At 48.1% G+C, this 18,526-nt stretch overlaps 1 protein-coding gene across 2 annotated transcripts; it reads right to left on the reverse strand.

Moving 5' to 3' along the window:
- Positions 1–350: 350 nt before the first annotated feature.
- GMCL1 (germ cell-less 1, spermatogenesis associated) lies at positions 351–17,982 on the reverse strand. Of its 2 annotated transcripts, XM_053966383.1 has the most exons (14): positions 17,755–17,982; positions 17,223–17,346; positions 13,635–13,731; positions 13,160–13,257; positions 12,572–12,684; positions 12,018–12,083; positions 11,766–11,850; positions 11,502–11,592; positions 11,153–11,293; positions 7,023–7,092; positions 3,826–3,901; positions 2,985–3,130; positions 2,744–2,831; positions 351–1,668 (listed from the first exon to the last, which is right to left on the reverse strand). In XM_053966383.1, exons 1-14 carry the CDS (start codon positions 17,928–17,930, stop codon positions 1,540–1,542), a joined length of 1,500 nt encoding a protein of 499 aa, XP_053822358.1. In that variant the 5' UTR covers positions 17,931–17,982; the 3' UTR covers positions 351–1,539. The 2 variants fall into 2 exon arrangements, with proteins under 2 accessions (XP_053822358.1, XP_053822359.1); XM_053966384.1 differs by lacking the exon at positions 11,153–11,293.
- Positions 17,983–18,526: the final 544 nt, after the last annotated feature.

An 18,526-nucleotide genomic window follows, 5' to 3' on the forward strand; every position in this document is an offset into this window, starting at 1 on the left:
AGAGCAGGATCAGACCCTGGCAGGGGTGAAAGCCCTGCATAGCTCAGACTTTGATGTGCTGCAAAAACCCACCTGCATTTTGAGGTACCTGTTCCCTCTGCCATTAACCAGCAGCCCCTGTTGCTTTCCACGGAATCAATCTTAAGGAGTGGGTACTTCTAATTAAAACCAGAGTTAAGTATCTAAAAACAGTTAATTCTATAAATAAGTTTGATGCTGTAGCAGCTGAACAGCTGAAAATGCTTCTGCTCTCTGCTGCCAAAGCTGTGACACAACACAGGATCACAGCGAGGTGCTGAATCCACCACAGAGAGCTATTCCCAGCAGGAAAGGACATACATAGGCAAATATTCCACTTGAAATCATTTACTGACACGTTCCATGTTTTTCTATCTTGCTCAGTATATTTTTACCCTTGTAATAAAGTACAAATGGTTTTATATTTTTCTGACATTAAAAAAATAGGCTAATGAGGCAAAAATTGCCAGTTTGAATCAAAAAATCCTGCTGTAAGAATTCAAAATTGTAAGAGACAAACATAAAACCCAACAAAGACTGGACAGAGTGTACCATGACACGACTTATCCATCACACCAAGTGGAGAGGAATCTCTTGTTCCCAGCTCTGCCTTTGGATCCTGTGACCTTGCTGAACTGTTGTGAAGTTGGTGTTCCACATACAACTCAAAAGGCACTCGAAAGTCACAAGTTCCTGAGCTAACATGGGATGTATTCCCAAGGTAACAGCTAAAACAAGCCACAGAAAATGTTTAAAAACTGGTATTTCGTTTATGTGAGTAGAGTCAGCACTCAGCAGAACTCCAGCTGAGAGCTGCTGATGAAAGGACTCAAGTGATGGTGAGGACACTAGAGTACTTCCTGTACATGGAAAAAATAATTCATTTATGAACATCCTTATTAATGAATTAACCTGCTAAAAGATAGAGAATTACTGGCTGCAGTGTTAGAACAAGACCAAGAATGAAATGTGTGTGTGTGAGCTGCAAAAAAGGCTTAAACCCATCAGGTGGGAAAGGCTGTGCAGTTAAATAACCAAAGTTGAGAGGCCACATTTACAGAGATTATTTGGCCCTAATGGAAAAGGACCAGGAAAAAAAGCAAAATATGGATCTGGTATTTACAGATCAGTTATTTAAAAACCTGACAAATAATACAACCAAAACCCACACTAACAAAACCCACACAACCTACAATGTGTGCTCAGAGTCCAACAGGCAATTTCCTAAGTTGTGATCCACACAAATTCGCTATTTCCAATTTGGCTCAGTTTTCACCCGGAAAAGCCCAAGTGTAACACTTCTCAAACACGGAATGGCCACTGCCTGATGACGCAGAACAGAAATAAAACTTTAAAACATTAAAAAGGATGACTGGTTTTGGCCTACCTAATGTCTGATCTTTTCAGAGCTGCATAGGAGAGCACTAAGGCCAGGGCTGTTGCCACAGTGTAAGGCCTGCCTGTCCCAGCTTTGAGCAGCATCCAGGGTGGAGAGGGGCTGCCCCAGGCCCCAGGGAGGTCTCAGGCTTCCAGATGATCCAGCTGGGCCTCGCTGTCTGCCCTCTTCTCTGGGGATGTGTACAGGAAGTTGCAGCAGATGTAGAGGGGGAATGTCAGGAGCCTGCTGTCCAAATTCATCACGATCTGCTCCTGGAGCACGCACAGGACATTTGTGTGGTGAGGGGGGACCAGAAAGCACAACGCTGACACAACACTCGCTCTGCACATCTTAATGGCTATGGACTAAAATCAGAATATAAAAAATAAAGCAAAGACACTTCGCCTTCACCTCAAGTTTATAACACTGATAGATTCTCAGCCTGCCCACAGCTCCCACCCCAGAGCTCCCAGTCCTCTGCAGCACAGGGAACAGCCACAGGAAATGCTGGAGCAAATTTCCCCTCCAACATGCTGGGGAGAAAGGGACAGTTTTCAGATTTGGGAGATTTCACCAACCAGGCATTCCAAAACAGAAAGCAAATTTCAGTTTGTGGGTAGGAATTTTTTGGTTCTGCTCTAGGAACTGGTTTTTGGGGCAATAAAATTGAAACAAACCTTGTGAGGATGCAAAACAACTGAAACTTCAAAACTGAAACCTCACCCTCCAGTGAGGATGGCACTGACAAGGAAAGGTTTTCTGTGTTCTCACCACCTTTCTATCACTGCTGGCTGGGATTTGAGGAACTTGATCAACAAGTCCCACACATGCCTCACTAAATCCTGCTGTCAGCAATGGGTGGAAAAGGGCACTTGCTCTAAGAAAACTCCACTCCTCTCTGGGGCTTTCTTCAATTTATTTAATAGAGTAATAAATCCAACCCTTAAACAACATGCAGACATTCTTTTAACTCCTCAGTTTATGAGAGTCTTAACATTCTGAATTTGCCTCTAAATGAGGAGTCTGATGGCCAGATTATGCAGAGGGTGATGCCAGCAGTGCTGAAGAGCAGCTGAACAGGACACTGGCAGCAGACAGCAGCACCACAGGCACTCATTTCACTAATACGGGAACTAATTTCATATTATCAACACTCATGAAACCCACACTACCCTACTCCAGATCCACTTCACAAATTAGCTTAATTACCCACTACCTCTAACAGGAATGCCTGAGATTCCACATAAGCAACAACAACAGGAACAGCAACTCCCCTTCAAAAGCATTGGTGACTTCTCAGCATTTTTTCCATGCCTTGAACTCCGCCACTCAAGCCCACAGACACACCTGGTCCTTCTCCAAGGTCAGGATCTGATATCCTGTTGTCCTGCTGCAAATCATCTTCCCGCTGCAGTCGAACGAGGCCAGGCGCAACCTGGGGGCACAACAGCCAAACCAACTGCTTCAGCTTCCTGAATTTCAGCACAGGGAGCTTCCCCCGAGGAGACAGGGTAACATTTTTTAACAAAAGCCAGTGCCAGCAGGGCTGGCAGCATGGAGGGACCCCGAGCCCTCCCTGGGCTGGCACCTGAAGGCGATGCTGCGGCGTGGCTGCAGGCTGACGGAGCCGCTGCACGGCTGGTTCAGCGTGTTGCGCTTGAAGATGATGTAGCGGTTGGTGTAGGTCACCAGCAGGTCCAGGCCGAAGTTAAAGCCAGTCCAGCGCCAGCAGTACTGCAGGACAGAGGGGACACACAGAGGGGACACAGAAGGGGACACAGATGGGGGGGACACAGCCTGAGGATGGGCTGTGACACGGAACGGGGGTGCCACGCCATCTCCGAGGGTCAGTCCTGAGCTGCGCCGAGGGGTTCAGGGATCCCTGCCAGCACCTGTCTGGGACAGAGAACTCGGTGGGGACAACCGGACACTGCAGGAGACTGCGTGAGAACAGCTGAGTGTCAGCTGCCTCCCAGACAGGCAGGAACACACGCCACAGCAGTGGCTATCAAATACTCAGCCCCAGCCGTGCCCAAGGCACTCCTCGGGGTCAACAGCCTTGGGTTATGTGACTTCAATGGGAAAAATGAATGTTCTCTGCTCATTTCACAAGACCTGTTACCTAAAGACACAGAGGGGCCCTGGCTCTGAAAGTTCCACATTTATCTAGAGAACTTCCTTTTCCAGCTAAAAAGACACCAATGATCAGAGCTCTTTGTGACTGCCTGGACTAACAGTTTTCCCAGTCTCGCAGCACAAGAGCACAATGAAACAACAGCTCCTTGCAGAGACACAGCTTCCATCCCTCTGCGGAGAAAAAAATTGTTATCTTTCTCCATGACATCTTTTGGATGCAGTTTGACAGTGAGGACCTAGATGATTTGGAAATGCCTGACTTGTCTCTGCAGCTTGCTATGTGCCACACTTACATCACCATCCTTGGCCAGTTTGCGACCGCACCTCATGCTGTTTCCTTCCAGTTCCTCCTTATTGATTTCTTGAGGCCTGAAAGAAAACCAAACCAGCATCTTTAAGGACACTTCAACAGCTTTTCCCTTAAGATGGGGAAGATGAATGGACTGGAGTAAACTTGTCTGACCACACAATCATGGAATACTCTGAGCTGGAAGGGACTCACAACTATCCCTTCTTTGAGCAGGGCCATGACTGGATGAGCTCCCAGAGCCTCTTCCATCCCAAACTGTCCCATAAACATCCACCTACACTACAAAACTGCAGCATAAACCTGGCTGTGACACCTCAGTTAGGCAGGACTTCTACAAAAGAACTTTTCCAGATAACAAAATAATAGCTATTGCAATGAAATGCATTCTCCCAGCCTTGTAAAAACCCATGTGTTTTTTAAACACAGCAGGCTTGACTTCTTAGGCACAACCAGAGACAAGTGCTGGGGCACAGCTGCAGGGCTCTGCACAACAGCAGTGCTATGAAGCAGCAGCCACGAGACACCAAGAGAGGTTTCTCAAGGGGCTGATTACACAACATGGCTAAAAAAAAACCCACTTCCCCTCAGTGCTCAAGAAATACCAGAGCCTCTCAGAGCTCCTAAGATGGCAGAGCCCTTGGCTGTGTCATCCCACACCAAGATCAGCTCCTCTCACCCAGCACTTCCCCTGTGTCCAGCACGTAGAGCAGCCTTGCAGAGCCAGCACGAGTGAGATCAGCCCTGATGTTCCACAAGTGTGTTACTCACTTTGCTTCACGCACCATGACGGCATTAACACAACACCCACTGCCAGAAAGTGTCCAAATTATACCAGGCTGAGGGCTGGCAGTGAACTTTATTAACCCCAGTGACATCAATCCCCACAGGTTAAATTGCAAATCCACAAGACCCAGCAGTGCCCTCCAAGCCAGAAGAGATGCAGCCTCTGTTCTCCTCCTACTGCTCTCACTCCACAGCAACTCACAGCTAAATCTTTTATAAGCTCAGCCCAGGTCTTTTTTCTTGTTTCTGTAAAAGCCAGTCCTGGGAGGTGAAGTGTTCAAAGAACAGGTTATGCATACAAGCTCATCACACTTCAACAAATTCACCCAGGAACCTCCCGTGTGCTTTTCCACATCTTCCAGCTGGACTGGTTCTGTGGCTGACCTAAATGCAGGAATGGTGATAAAGGATTTATTTCTGTTTAATTAGTGACAAATTTCACAAACATTAGTCCATAATGCTCAGACTGACATTAACATTCCCCTCTCCATCCCTCGAGCAGCCTCAGACAATGCAGAACTTCAGCTTGAACCACTTCCACCAGCTGCGACACAGTGAACAGTGGAGTTATTCTGCTTCCTTCTCACACACTGCCAAAGAGACTGCTAAGAGCAGAAGTGATTCCAGTCCCAGACTTGAAAGATCTGTCTGGCTTCTGCCACAAAACACATGTTTAATTAAAAAAAAAAGTTATCTACTTTAGCACAAGTAAACCCTGAGCAGCTACAGTTCAAAGCCACAAACTCCACTGCTAACACTAAAAAATTCTCCAATTCTGAAGAGTAAATAAGATGTTTAACCCTTTTAAATGCAAACTCAAAGTAGAAGGGAACACTTTCTTCTCCTCTCTATAAAGTCACCATGACAAGCCACATCACACGTTTCCAAGCAGTGCCATTTCCATGCTGGTGGTGTTAGAAGAAGCAGGTGCAATTATGCCCTGCACCAGGTGGGATATGGAAATAGAGCCTTACTTCAGCTCAGAGGAGTCAGATTCCTGTCTTGCTCTGATTCCTAAGTCTGCCTCATTGCCCCTGAGGGAAAACGTGTTTGATACAGACATGGGTGTCAGTAGGTGTGAGAGGAAGAGCAGTAGAGCTGGATAAACGATGGGCTTATAAAACCTGAATTCTTTTCCTGCAGCTACACGTTGGTCAAATGGCCAAAACATTTGCACTAACACAAAGGAACAGCTGCATGTGTGCCCTTTTAAGGCTGAGATCTTTGGTTTTCACTGTCTTAAAAGAAATAATCAACTTACACTGCAAAAGAGAAAACTAGACAAGCAAGAAAAATGTGGAAAAATACTCTGCCCATTCCAAGAGCCATTGAAATCCTCAGCTGTAGCTGATTTTTGAAATTGCTCTTTTCCAAGCTGGATGACCCCCATCATCCTCACTGCAGCTCTGTGGGAACTCCCTTTTCCAGAAGCATGTTTGGCTGACAATTCAAATGCACTGAACTACCAAAACACATCAAAATTAGCAAATACAGTGTCATATATCAGAATTCTGGTGACTCACTTCCCTATGAACCCTGTTTCCCCATGAGCTAGGAGGGGACCTTGCCTGCTCTCAGACACAGCCACAGCAGCATTGCAAAAGCCTTCCCAAGAGAGCAGCATCAGAAACAGGCCAGGGCCACCCGAAATTCATCTGCAGGAACCGAACGTGAGTCACAATTCTGCACCTTACCTCCACCACTTCCTAAAGGACTGCTACCTAAGAGAACAACTTTCTAAAGATCTTGGCTATTCTTCAGACCAGAGTTTGGGGCTTTTTTTGAAGCTCCTGTTACAAGTCAACATGTCCCTGTCCACACAGGACAAAGGAGCAAGTCAGCCTGCTGGGTTTGGGGAGGTAACAGGCATTCTGCAGCTGCCTGACTTGGCATTTTTTCTCCTCAAAGCACTCTAGGAGCCAGCAGAGAAGACAAAGGCAGATCAACTCCCCCAGGTACATTTTGCCATAGTTTTGGTGTTAAATCCAGGTCCTGGCTCACTGCAGCACGGCCAAGAGTGAGCAGAAGGAAGAGAAACATTTTGATGGCCTAAAAAGGAAGGCTCAGAAATCACCCTTTCACAGCCTCAACACAGATCTCCAGGTGAAGTACTAGTGAGAAGCATTAACCCACACAAAAGAAAACACAGAACTCGTGTCCCCCACCCAGCCTTTCGCTCTGGTCCCATCAGACCAGTTTTCCAGAGTTCTGCTGGTTGAGGGATGGTAGACCAGCCAGCCCAGGGGAACTGAGAGCTCCACAGAGATCAACAGTTCAAAAGCACGAAGTATGCTTCCCCCCTCCTTTTAATGTAAACTCCAAAATAATTCATGTCAGAAATTCTACGAGAGGAAGGTTTCTAATTTAAGAAAGAAATAAAGCCTGTAATATACCTACCCAATATCATTGTCTTGTTCTGCTCTGAGCATGGCAAACCACTGCTGTTTGTAAACAGAGGACAGCCATTCTAAAATTAAAAAAAAAAAAAAATAAGCTTGGTGTTGTCTTTGGAGCTGGGAATGGGGATGGTCATATACATTCAAAACAGAGAAATAAAATGACATAGAAATAATAAAGTTACACTTATGAACTGGACAAGTGTATGCAACCCACCCCCTGTAACTCCCTGTGCTCTCCAGGTCCCAGCCCCAACCACAGGGGAAGGGATAAACATCCACAGCTAACAGGCAGTTACTCCAGACTATGTTCATCTCCTCAAACACCCACTGCTGCCACAAGTGATGCAACTCCACAAGTCTTCTCAGCACACAAAGCTCTGCTCAGCCAAGGAGCTTGTTAACAAGCTCTTGGGAGAAGGTGCTGTTTTCTCAATCCCCAGGGGAATTCTACATAAGTTAAAGAAGAAAACACAGTCAAGGGATAAAAGAAAACAGTGACTTAACACAAATATGGTAAAACAAACAGAAGTTGTAGCCTGCTAAGAATAAACATAAATCATGTCTTCCTTGAAGAACACACAAAGATTTTATTTGCTGTGTTAATTTAATGTTGCAAGCAAGAGATAAAACAGAACAAAACTCAGTAGTTTGTCAGGCAGTTACATAAAAGGGATCCCAAAAGCATGGGGTGTAAGAAGTTCTTAGTCCAGATAACAAATGGGGCAAGGGGGCAAGGTCAGAAATGAGAACCACCTCTGGGAAATGGGCTGGGTGAGATTACAGGGAGCGCCAACGTGAGCAAAAACAATCCAGAAGCTGCTGAATGTGACAGAAGGGAGGAGAGGCCAGATCATGGATGGAAAACTTAAAACCAGCCTTTGTCCCACTGACTCTAGAGTGAAAGTACAGACTGTGATAGGAGCAAACCGGGCATCAACCAAAGTACAACAGAAAATAAAAAATGAATTAAGGAAACCTACACAGGCAAGGAACAGAGAATGGATGTGCTAGAGGGAAGGAAAAAAGTGTCACGAGGGAGAGCATCTTCTATTTGTCTATTGCATGTATCTATTTCCTACCTCACATTTCAGCTGCAGTTCATCTGCTGATTTATGAAGAGGGAAACCACAGCTGAGGAAATGTTCACAAGCCACCAAGTAAAACAGAACAACAAACACTGTGCTCACACAGACACATTATACATTCCTGTCTCTTGCACAAAGATCAGACTGCTGTGAACTCCTAACACAGAATTTCAGTTCTCCCCTCCAGGACCTACACACATAGAGTATAAAAAGAAATAAATAAACAATCACAGTACTGTTTTCAACTACTCAGTGTGATTTGCTTCTTTACCTCCTTGTGAACAATTTCATCTGGAATAACCCTCCAGCAGAACACAAACCACCTAGCAGTGACCCTGTCTGCAGCCTCTCAGGTACAAAGCATCCCCCCAAATAGAGAATGCTGGCAGGCAACAGCCTGTTCCAAAGTGCAGCCCAGGATTTATCTCAACCTCCTTGTAAAGGAAGAGCCAAAGTTCTGATCTTAACACAGCTCGTGGCTGCACCCTGGCATGAACAGATTGCAGGGGCAGGCAAGTACCAAACTCTGGCAGCGCTTCCCAACACGCAGATCCTCCTGCACGCAGCACGTGCCCTGTGTCCCCTCTCCCTGCACAACAGTGCCACCCACCCAGCTGCCTGTGTCCCCTCTCCCTGTCACCACAGTGCCACCCACCCAGCTGCCTCTGTCCCCTCTCCCTGTCACCACAGTGCTCTGTGTCCTCTCTCCCTGCACTACAGTGCCACCCAGCTGCCTGTGTCCCCTCTCCCTGTCACCACAGTGCCACCCACCCAGCTGCCTCTGTCCCCTCTCCCTGTCACCACAGTGCCCTGTGTCCTCTCTCCCTGCACCACAGTGCCACCCAGCTGCCTGTGTCCCCTCTCCCTGTCACCAGTGCCACCCACCCAGCTGCCTGTGTCCCCTCTCCCTGTCACCACAGTGCCCTGTGTCCTCTCTCCCTGCACCACAGTGCCACCCAGCTGCCTGTGTCCCCTCTCCCTGTCACCACAGTGCCACCCAGCTACCTGTGTCCCCTCTGTCACCACAGTGCCACCTAGCTCCCTGTTTCCCCCTTCCCTGCCCTGTGTCCCCTCTCCCTGTCACCACAGTGCCACCCACCCAGCTGCCTCTGTCCCCTCTCCTTGTCACCACAGTGCCCTGTGTCCCCTCTCCCTGTAACCACAGTGCCACCCAGCTGCCTGTGTCCCCTCTTCCTGTCACCACAGTGCCACCCAGCTACCTGTGTCCCCCCTCCCTGCACCACAGGGCCACCCAGCTGCCTGTGTCCCCTCTCCCTGTCACCACTGTGCCACCCAGCCAGCTCAGTGCTCGTGGTGGCTCAGGGACACCTGTGAGCTGTGCACAAATTCCACACTCTTTTTCAATGAGCACAAGGCAATCAGCCTCAAAGATGCAATAACCTCAGAACAATTCTTCCTCTGACAGGTGAAGGCCTCAGGGTTTGAGAACAGACGCAACATTTACCCACGAAAGAGCACTTTGAAAAGGCTGCAAGTGGTAACAGCAGACAGGAGGAGAAGGAAATCCAGTGTAGCTCCAGAAAACTTCTGGTTTGCATCTTACTGACATGCTGACAAAGCCACTTCACAGGGATACAAATCCACTGTTCTCCTGTGTCACCAATAAGGATTTAAATAGTCATTCATCCAAAGTTATTTTTATAATGGCCTTTGCCCTTTGCCTATAGCCTGTACCAGTGTCACTCTGAAGTGAGATGGATTATATTTAATTTATACATCAATTAAGCATCTAAAATATCACGTATCAAAGCTCACACCTGTTCTTTTGGAATTTTTATGCATATAAAATGCTATCAGAGCAGCAGCAGGATGAGAAGGGGCTCTTCATTTTCCAGTGATACTGGGATGTAATTTCTAATAATATGAAATGGCATTTCCCTCTCTGGGCTTCAAAAAGCACCAGGCCCTAGAAAGAAAATGTATTTGATATAAGTCAAAATGCAGACAAATGAACAAGTGGGGAACACTTGAATATCCTTTCTGCTCCAAATCATCCTAAATCTCTTTTAGTAAATAATGTCTGTTTTGGAAGAGGGAAGAAGAGTTCACAGCATCTGGTGCTTTTTATTTTAATTTTAGCGTTTTATTCCAAATCCTATTGAAACCTATTCAGCTCTTTTAAGAAACAAATGGCTAGAAAAGAGTTGAGTCCCAGCAAGTTTTACTCTCACAGAAGGAAGAGGATTTTCTGCTTATCTGGACCCCTGAGACCATTTAAACATTGATAAAGTAATATATATCTATTGTAGAGCATTTTGACAACTTGACTGATGAACAGAATGCTCATCACATGGTGATGACACCTACATGGGTGCCTTTGCAGACTTCTGTGCCTGTAATTTTCATACTCAAGCTTCTGCTGAATCTTTAACCACAAACCAGATGCTGGAGATAAACATGTGAGCAGCAAGACAAGTAAACACACTGAGACCTTCCCAATTACTCAGGGGCAGGACAGGCTGGGGAAGGCACACAGAACATGCTCAGTCGAGAAGAACCATGGAGTGATTTGGGCTGGGAAAGTCCTCGAAGGTCACAGAGTCCAACAGCTCCCCCAGCACTGCCAAGGCCACCACTAACCCACGTCCCCAAGTGCCACATCCACACAGCTGCTAAATCCCCCCACAGATGAGGACTCCACCCCTGCCCTGGGGTAGCTGTGCCAGAGCTGGACAACCCTTTCCATGACAGAATGAATTTTTCCAATATCCAACCTGAACCTCGCCTGAGACCATTTCTTTTTGTCCTGTCCCTGTTCCCTGGAGCAGAGCCTGACCTCCCTGGCTGCCCCCTTCTGTCAGGAGCAGTTGAGAGTGAGAAGGTTCCTCCTGAGCCTCCTTTTCTGCAGCTCCCTCAGCTGCTCCTCATCAGACTCATGCTCCAGGCCCTTTCCCAGCTGTGCCCCTCCTGGGACGTGCCCAGCCCCTCCCTGTCTCTCTTGGGGTGAAGAAACTGAAGCCAGGAATGGAGGCAAGGGCTCAGCTGCGCCCAGCACTGCCCTGAGTGCTCCTCAGTGACTCACCTGAGGGCAGCAGGGCATCCCTCTCCACGATCCTGGCTGAGGCCAGGTCACTGATGATGTACTGCAGCCTCAGGTGTGCGAACACGGGCACGAATGCACTGCCCTGCGCCGACTCCAAGAAGGCAACGTCACCCCCAAACTCTGCAACACAGCACCCACGTCACGATTTGCCTCCCTAAATCTTTTCCAGACCCTGTTTACACTGCAGTTTTTACTTATTGTTTAGAGAAAGTTATTATGGGCGTTTAATGGCTTTGATTTTATTATGGTTATTTAATGGCTTTTGCTGTTAAAATTAAGAAATTATTCGTGTTCAAACCCCAAACCAAGGGCTGCCAGCTCTTCCTACCTCTCCTGCGCTCAGCAAACCAGGCATCAGCTTCAGTCAACACCTGCTTGAAAGACCCATTCCAAGAAGGCACGAGCTGAAGGAACATCCACTGGGCAACACAAATAAATTCTAGTGAGTCAGTGGAAGTCTCAGGTAAGAAATCTGCATGTTAATAAGAGACATTTCCACAGTGCACTAATTTCTGTGAAAGTTCTGCTACTCCATTAAATACGTCCAGTCAACCCCACAAAGGTTCCACTGCACTGAGCCCCAGGCAAGTACCTTTTTGAGAGCAGTGTACACATCCATCTCCACCTGCAGCACAAACAGGTTGGAGGAGCTGATCAGCTGCTTCATGAGGTTTATGCTGGAAAAAAATAAATTGTAATAGGTCAGTGAGACAGAAAAGAGAAAAAGAAGAAGGGGAGGTAGGGAACAAGCAACCAGCAATAGCCCAGAAAGTGATCTGCAGAGAGCTCCAGTCTTGGGCAGGAACTGTCCTTCATCCTTGCAAGGGATGTGCAACCCCAGTACCTGAGTTCCTTGAAGAGTCCAACACTCTGGTGAGTCATCAGATTGTTCAAGAGCCACTCAAGGCACCTGCATGGAAAGCAAAGAATTAGGACCTCTGCTTGTTTCTTCTCTGTGTCAACATTCCTGCCAACAGCTGCTCCCTCAGTAAATTTGCAGACTGCACTAAGCTGGGTGGGATTGGGGATCTGCTGGAGGGCAGAAGGGTTCTGCAGAGGGATCTGGACAGATTCAATCAATTCAGATTAGGTACTTGATTTTTTTTTTTTCCCTGTTTGGGTGGTCACGCATTGGAATAGATTGGCCAGGAAGGTGGTGAAATCACCAGCCCTGGAAGTGTGAATCTGCCTCTGGATTATGTGGTTTAGTGGTTTCAGTGGTAGTGCTGGGTGGATGGTTGGACTGGATAATCTTACAGGTCTCTTCCAACCTTGATGTTCTAAGATTCTATTCTAAAAAAATATTAAAACAATTAACCTGGTCATTATGTAAGTACTGTGTGTAAATTCACTGTTAATTGGCAATGTCCAAAGCAGCTTGGAGACTGTAATTCTTACTTTTTCTTCACAGAGTCCAGCCCATATGTCCCCGCAGAATTATAATAACCACACACAGTTTGGGCAGTGATGGTTTCCTTCATTGTTTCACCACATTGCTGGATTAAGCCATCCTGCAGGGAGGAAAAAACAAACAAACTTTCTGAGTGTTCACTTCCCAATGGGAAATGTCAGACACTGTGCTGTTCACACAGATTTTCATGCCTGAGCCATCCCCAAAATCCCGCAGACTGCAGTGACTGGTGCTACTCTGTTCAAACCATTTAAACCACCACTCCTCAGAAACACAGATGTTCCTTAAGAATACTTCCCATGAAAGAAAAGGGTACTGAATGCCTTCAGGGTAGATCAAGTGAGCTCCAAAACCTATTTAATCTACTTTTAGATATCACTCACAAATCACTTAATCTCACACCTCAATTTTACAGCATTTTTCAATAAACCCACTGCTTTGTGTTTGGCTTTTCTCCCAGTTCGCCTGAGAAGCTGATTCATTCCTCTGGGTGAAAAAGGCCACGTGGGCGAGGATACCCCGAACTGCCATGTTTCTCTCCAGGTAAAGACAGATCAGTGGCGTTTCTGACTCACCAGCTGCAGCATGCAGGCTGCTGCCAGCAGGGCCACCACGCGGCTGGGGTTGATCAGCACATCGTCTCTGTAGAGCGAGCCAAAAGCCACCTGCAGGGCTGCAGAGAGAACAGCAGTCAGAGAGAGACACTGCACGGAGCTGGGGCACTGAGGAGTCCTTAAACACAGCCAGACACCACACAGAGATCAGAGCACTCAGGAGTCCTTAAACACAACCAAACCTCCCCACTGCACACCTTCTCTGTGGTCTCAGTGCTGGCTCTTCATCTAGAGCAACTGACCAGACTGAAAACACAACACGGGACAGTAACCAATCCATTACTGAGCTCCCATGATTTAAACAAACTCTTCAGCACCCCTGAGAGCTGAAAAACTGCACAAAGAGGCTGAACCTCATGAGCCTTCTCTGAACATCACCAGGTTTAACTTAACCTCTCCCTTCAGGGTTCTGTTAAAATAAAAAGCTCCCACTTACCTTCTACATCAATATTTTGGTCAGGAATCTCCAGCTCTATGACATTCATGCTGGATTCTTTCCAAGAGCCACTGAACATACTGGAAAAGTAGCCTGACTGTATGAAGGAAGAGAGAAAAAGAACTCAACTAAGAAATGTCATCCCACTTAAAACTGCCAAAAGCAGCACATGGAACCAAACGGTTAATATTTACCTTTATGCAGAACAAAATATATTAAGGGAACTTTCACAAGCTAAAACATTCTGACAGACTCAAGGGGCTGACTGTAGCTGCTGTTTCTCACTCAAAATGCCTACAGGAAAGTTTGGGCTACATGTGTAACCAGAGTAAGTAAAGAGTTTGAAAAGGCCAGAAAAGCTACACAAGCTCTTTTCCCACAAACCACATCACCAGTGGGGACAGAATTAGTCCAAGAACTAAGTCCTTAAGGTTACTGGCAAACAACAAATCCTGCAGGCATTAGGGAATGCCACTTAGGGGTGAAAAAAAAAAAAAAAAAAGGCATGCAAGACATACAAATTACTGTACAAGGCTGTAGCCTCATACAAAGGACACAGACACACACACCATTTACGGCAATATACCTTTTATTAATAAGTGAAAAGCATATAAACTAGAATTTGAGGTTTCCATCCAAAGGAAGGGAAAGATAATGCTCTACTAGGGTTCCTGATTTTCCTTCCCAGCAGCAGATGTGCCCATTATGAGATGCTATCAATGAAGTTTACCTGAGAGATCAAAAAAATAAAGTCTATTTGTACAGCACCGCATTCCCTGACCTCTTCCCTCAGCATTTCAGCTCAGGGCAGCAAACAACACAAAACCCAATTTTGATTTCATTTGATCAGGTCAGTATTTCTGTACCCTCAGCATATCCCTAACTCTGAAACCCTCAACATGCTCCTATCCAACCCAGGACCTCACTCATCTTTGTCCTCCTCATGAGGCTGCCTCAGCTTTGCCACAGACATCAACTCCCCAGTTTCACGAGGATTTATCATTTCCGTAACAGCATCATGAGAAAGAAATGCCTCATTTCTCAGAGCTGCTCTGACCAGGCAGAGCAGCACCTGACTGTCCTTCATGGAGCTTGAGGCAGTGCCTGGAGAGAGTAGGGGAGTAGAACAGCCAGGCCGAGTCTGCTCGGGGGCACAGAGGAGCAGTCACAGTGGCATTAAGAGACATTTACATGGAGTTATTCCTCGCCTCCAACACCACTTTATCTACAGTAACACAACTGTAATGCAGGAGTGTGCCCTGGAACAGAACCTGCCCCAGGAGAATGGTCAACTCCCCCCAAAGCTCAAGTCCCAAAACTACAGCTCCTACAAGGCCTCTACATCAAACCCCTCTAAACAGCTGCACCCACAGAAAGGATTTCACACCCAGTTTCAGTCACCAACCTGTGCTAAGGCCTCAGGAGGAGCTTCACCAACTTGCGATCCAGCAACCACAGAGCCACAGTGACAGGAAACACCAGCAGCCTGCGGCCACAGCAGCGCTGTGCCCACTCTGCACAAGCCAGGCTGCCCGTCCCCCTCCCTGGGGTGCAGAGTGGCACTGGGAGCTGTGTCTGCCAGCTCTGCTCCTGACATACACCTTACAGTCCCTCAGTGCCAGCTCTGCACCTGTCACAGACCCCACAGCCCCTCAGTGTTACTGCTCCTGCCACAGACCCCACAGCCCTGCAGTGTCACTGCTCCTGTCACACACCCCACAGCCCCTCAGTGTTACTGCTCCTGTCACACAGCCCACAGCTCCTCAGTGTTACTGCTCCTGTCACACACCCCACAGCCCTGCAGTGTCACTGCTCCTGTCACACAGCCCACAGCCCTGCAGTGTCACTGCTCCTGTCACACACCCCACAGCCCCTCAGTGTTACTGCGCCTGTCACACACCCCACAGCCCCTCAGTGTTACTGCTCCTGTCACACACCACACAGCCCTGCAGTGTCACTGCTCTTGTCACACAGCCCACAGCCCTGCAGTGTCACTGCTCCTGTCACACACCCCAGGCCCCTCAGTGTCACTGCTCCTGTCACACACCCCACAGCCCTGCAGTGTCACTGCTCCTGTCACACACCCCAGGCCCCTCAGTGTCACTGCTCCTGTCACACACCCCACAGCCCTGCAGTGTCACTGCTCCTGTCACACACCCCAGGCCCCTCAGTGTCACTGCTCCTGTCACACACCCCACAGCCCTGCAGTGTCACTGCTCCTGTCACACAGCCCACAGCCCTGCAGTGTCACTGCTCCTGTCACACACCCCACAGCCCTGCAGTGTCACTGCTCCTGTCAAACACCCCACAGCCCTGCAGTGTCACTGCTCCTGTCACACACCCCAGGCCCCTCAGTGTCACTGCTCCTGTCACACACCCCAGGCCCCTCAGTGTCACTGCTCCTGTCACACACCCCACAGCCCTGCAGTGTCACTGCTCTGGCTCTACCTCACACAAAGGACTCTCCTGCCTTCAGTTTGTGCTTGTTAAAAGTTTCTTACACTCCAAAAAGAAAAGGCTTTTTCCTAGAAGAAAGCAATGGAACACTTCCCTTGTTGGGACCACGCAAGTAGCTGCTGAAGCTGCTCTGGTATTCGGGCACTGACACTGCAACAGACACAAAAAAATCCAGAAGTGGCTCCTCCTGCCACTTGTTGCACCAGAGAAACTGCAGCCATGTGTGGAACACCTGCCAGTGTCACAGCCCTGCTCTGGTTCCCAGTGCAGCTGACACACAGCTGCCCTCCTGTCCAGGTACAGCACCTGAGGGCTTCACACCAACCCCTGCCAAGGCCAGAACCCCTGAAAGACATGGGCACAAGTGAATTTGGTGTTTCAGGGCTCCTCCCTGCTTCTGCCACAGCACAGACAGCGAAGCCACCAGCACCTCTGCACTCCCACAACACAGACACAAAGGACTCCACCTCAACAGAAGCTCAACAGAAAATGTTTGTGGAAACAGCATCATTTTCTGACCATGCACTAGGGTTTATTCCTTTTCAGAGTTCCTGAGAAAGCATTCCTCCTGCAGCAGCAGGGAAGCAGCAAGGAATCCTTTTGTGAGGGCTGGTAACAATCACCCAACACCTGCAGAGACCCAGCAGCAGCAATTTCCCTGCAGGTCCCCGCACACAAGTCCAGGGTACAGTAAAACTGAGCTGGGGCACCACAAATCCCTTCTGGAATCCCTCCTTTGCCCTGCAAGAACATTCACATCACAGGAGTCTCTCAGCCAGTTGTCCAGCAAACAAGAACATGTTCTCAGGACATCAAAGACAACTGTCAGGACTGTTTTCACAGAGGATGCACCAAGATTAAGAGTAAAACAAATTTAACAAAATAATTAATCAGTAAGAGAGAGAAGCAAAGATATTTTTCAAACATGAAGCTACAGCTCTGCTTCCCAACAGGAACTCCTGTTGCTAACAGGAGCTGGTTAACCGTTAACGTCTAGAAAGAGTTGAAGTCCTGAATATAAAGTGGAAAAAAAAAAAAAAAAAAAAGATCTCCAGTCATACTTCAGAGTTCTCAAGACATCCTTTTATTAAAAACACAGTTCCTACTGGGAGTTAGAAAGGAGCCACTTACCTGACACAAATAAATCTTGTGCAAGTTCCACTCCTCTCCCAGAGCACAAATTTTGATATCACTGTTCTCCCCATTCAGAAACAGTGTCTGATAAATATATTTCGACGTGCTTTTCAATTTTTTCCTAGTAAGAACAAAACAACAGACCACAAACAGTGAGACACGCTCCTTGAGATTCTCCTCTTACAGCAGCAGCAGTCGGTCTCAAGCGCTCGGGGCGGGGGGGGGTTCGTCCTGCCCAGCCCGGCCCAGCCGCCGTGCCCCCCGTGCCGGCACCGCTTCCCCGTGCCCGCCGCTGCCGCCGGGGCCTTTCCCGAGCGGCCCGGAGCCACCCGGGGAGCCCCATGAGGTCTCACCCCGACACCTCTGCCCGGCAGCCCCGGCTCCTTCCTGCACGATGGGCTCCGAGGGGAGGCCGGGCTGGGCCCCGGGGTGTCCCCTCGGAGCTGCGCCCCAGCCGGGCCCTGCATCGCCCCGGCCCGGCTCCGGCCCTGCAGCTTCCCCAGCAGCCGTCCCTCAGCCGCTCTCAGACCTGCGGCCCCGGAGGTGCAGGAGCCGCTCCTCCCGCTCGGCCTCGCCGTCGCTGTCGCTGTCGCCCGTTCCCTCGGCCCCGCTGCGCTTCCTCTTGCCGCCCCTGCCCGCAGCCGCCGCCTCGCCCCGCGGCAGCCCGGCCTTCCGCCGCAGCACGCGGCTGCCCAGCGAGCCCATGGCCGCTCCGCCGCCTCATGGGGCCGGAGCGGCAGCGGCGCCTCAGCCCCGGCCGGCGGCAGCCGCGGCCCCCGCAGCTCCGCGCCTGCGCGGGCGGGCCCGGCCCGGCCCGGGGTGACGCGGGCGGGCGTTTTTCCTGCGCCGCGAGGGTGCGAGCGAGATAGGCTCGTAGTGGTCTTAGTTAATGGTCTAAATTGAATTCTGCGTTGCTTTTCTTAATCGCAATTTTCGTAATCATAACCTATAGATATGTGTGTGTATGGGTGTGGTTATATATATACGCACATATACATATATATATAACCTATATATAAAAAACCTATATATAGGTTATGATTAAGAAAAAATATATATTTAAGAAATATTAAGACATATATTAAGAGATCTATATCTGTATTTCTTACATATATATTATTAAGATATAGTAATGTATTTATATATTATATTATAATATATATTATGTAAATTATATAGATATTATATATATAATGTTACATAATAATATATTACATTGTGTATCTAAATATATATTATAAAATATGTACTATATTATATTTATATATAATATATGTTTAAGAATAAAGCACTATATATAT

Source organism: Vidua chalybeata, chromosome 28, assembly GCF_026979565.1.
Source record: "Vidua chalybeata isolate OUT-0048 chromosome 28, bVidCha1 merged haplotype, whole genome shotgun sequence".
NCBI classification, from domain to species: Eukaryota; Metazoa; Chordata; class Aves; order Passeriformes; family Viduidae; genus Vidua; species Vidua chalybeata.

Bases quoted from the DNA above. Each gene is read 5' to 3' on its own strand.
- GMCL1 (XM_053966383.1), bottom strand. From the start codon at position 17,930: ATGGGCTCGCTGGGCAGCCGCGTGCTGCGGCGGAAGGCCGGGCTGCCG. The intron at 13,258-13,634 runs GTAAGTGGGAGC...TTCTCTCTGCAG, and splicing joins CCAAAATATTGATGTAGAAG to CCCTGCAGGTGGCTTTTGGC. The intron at 3,902-7,022 runs GTAGGTATATTA...GTTTTCTTTCAG, and splicing joins GAACAAGACAATGATATTGG to GCCTCAAGAAATCAATAAGG.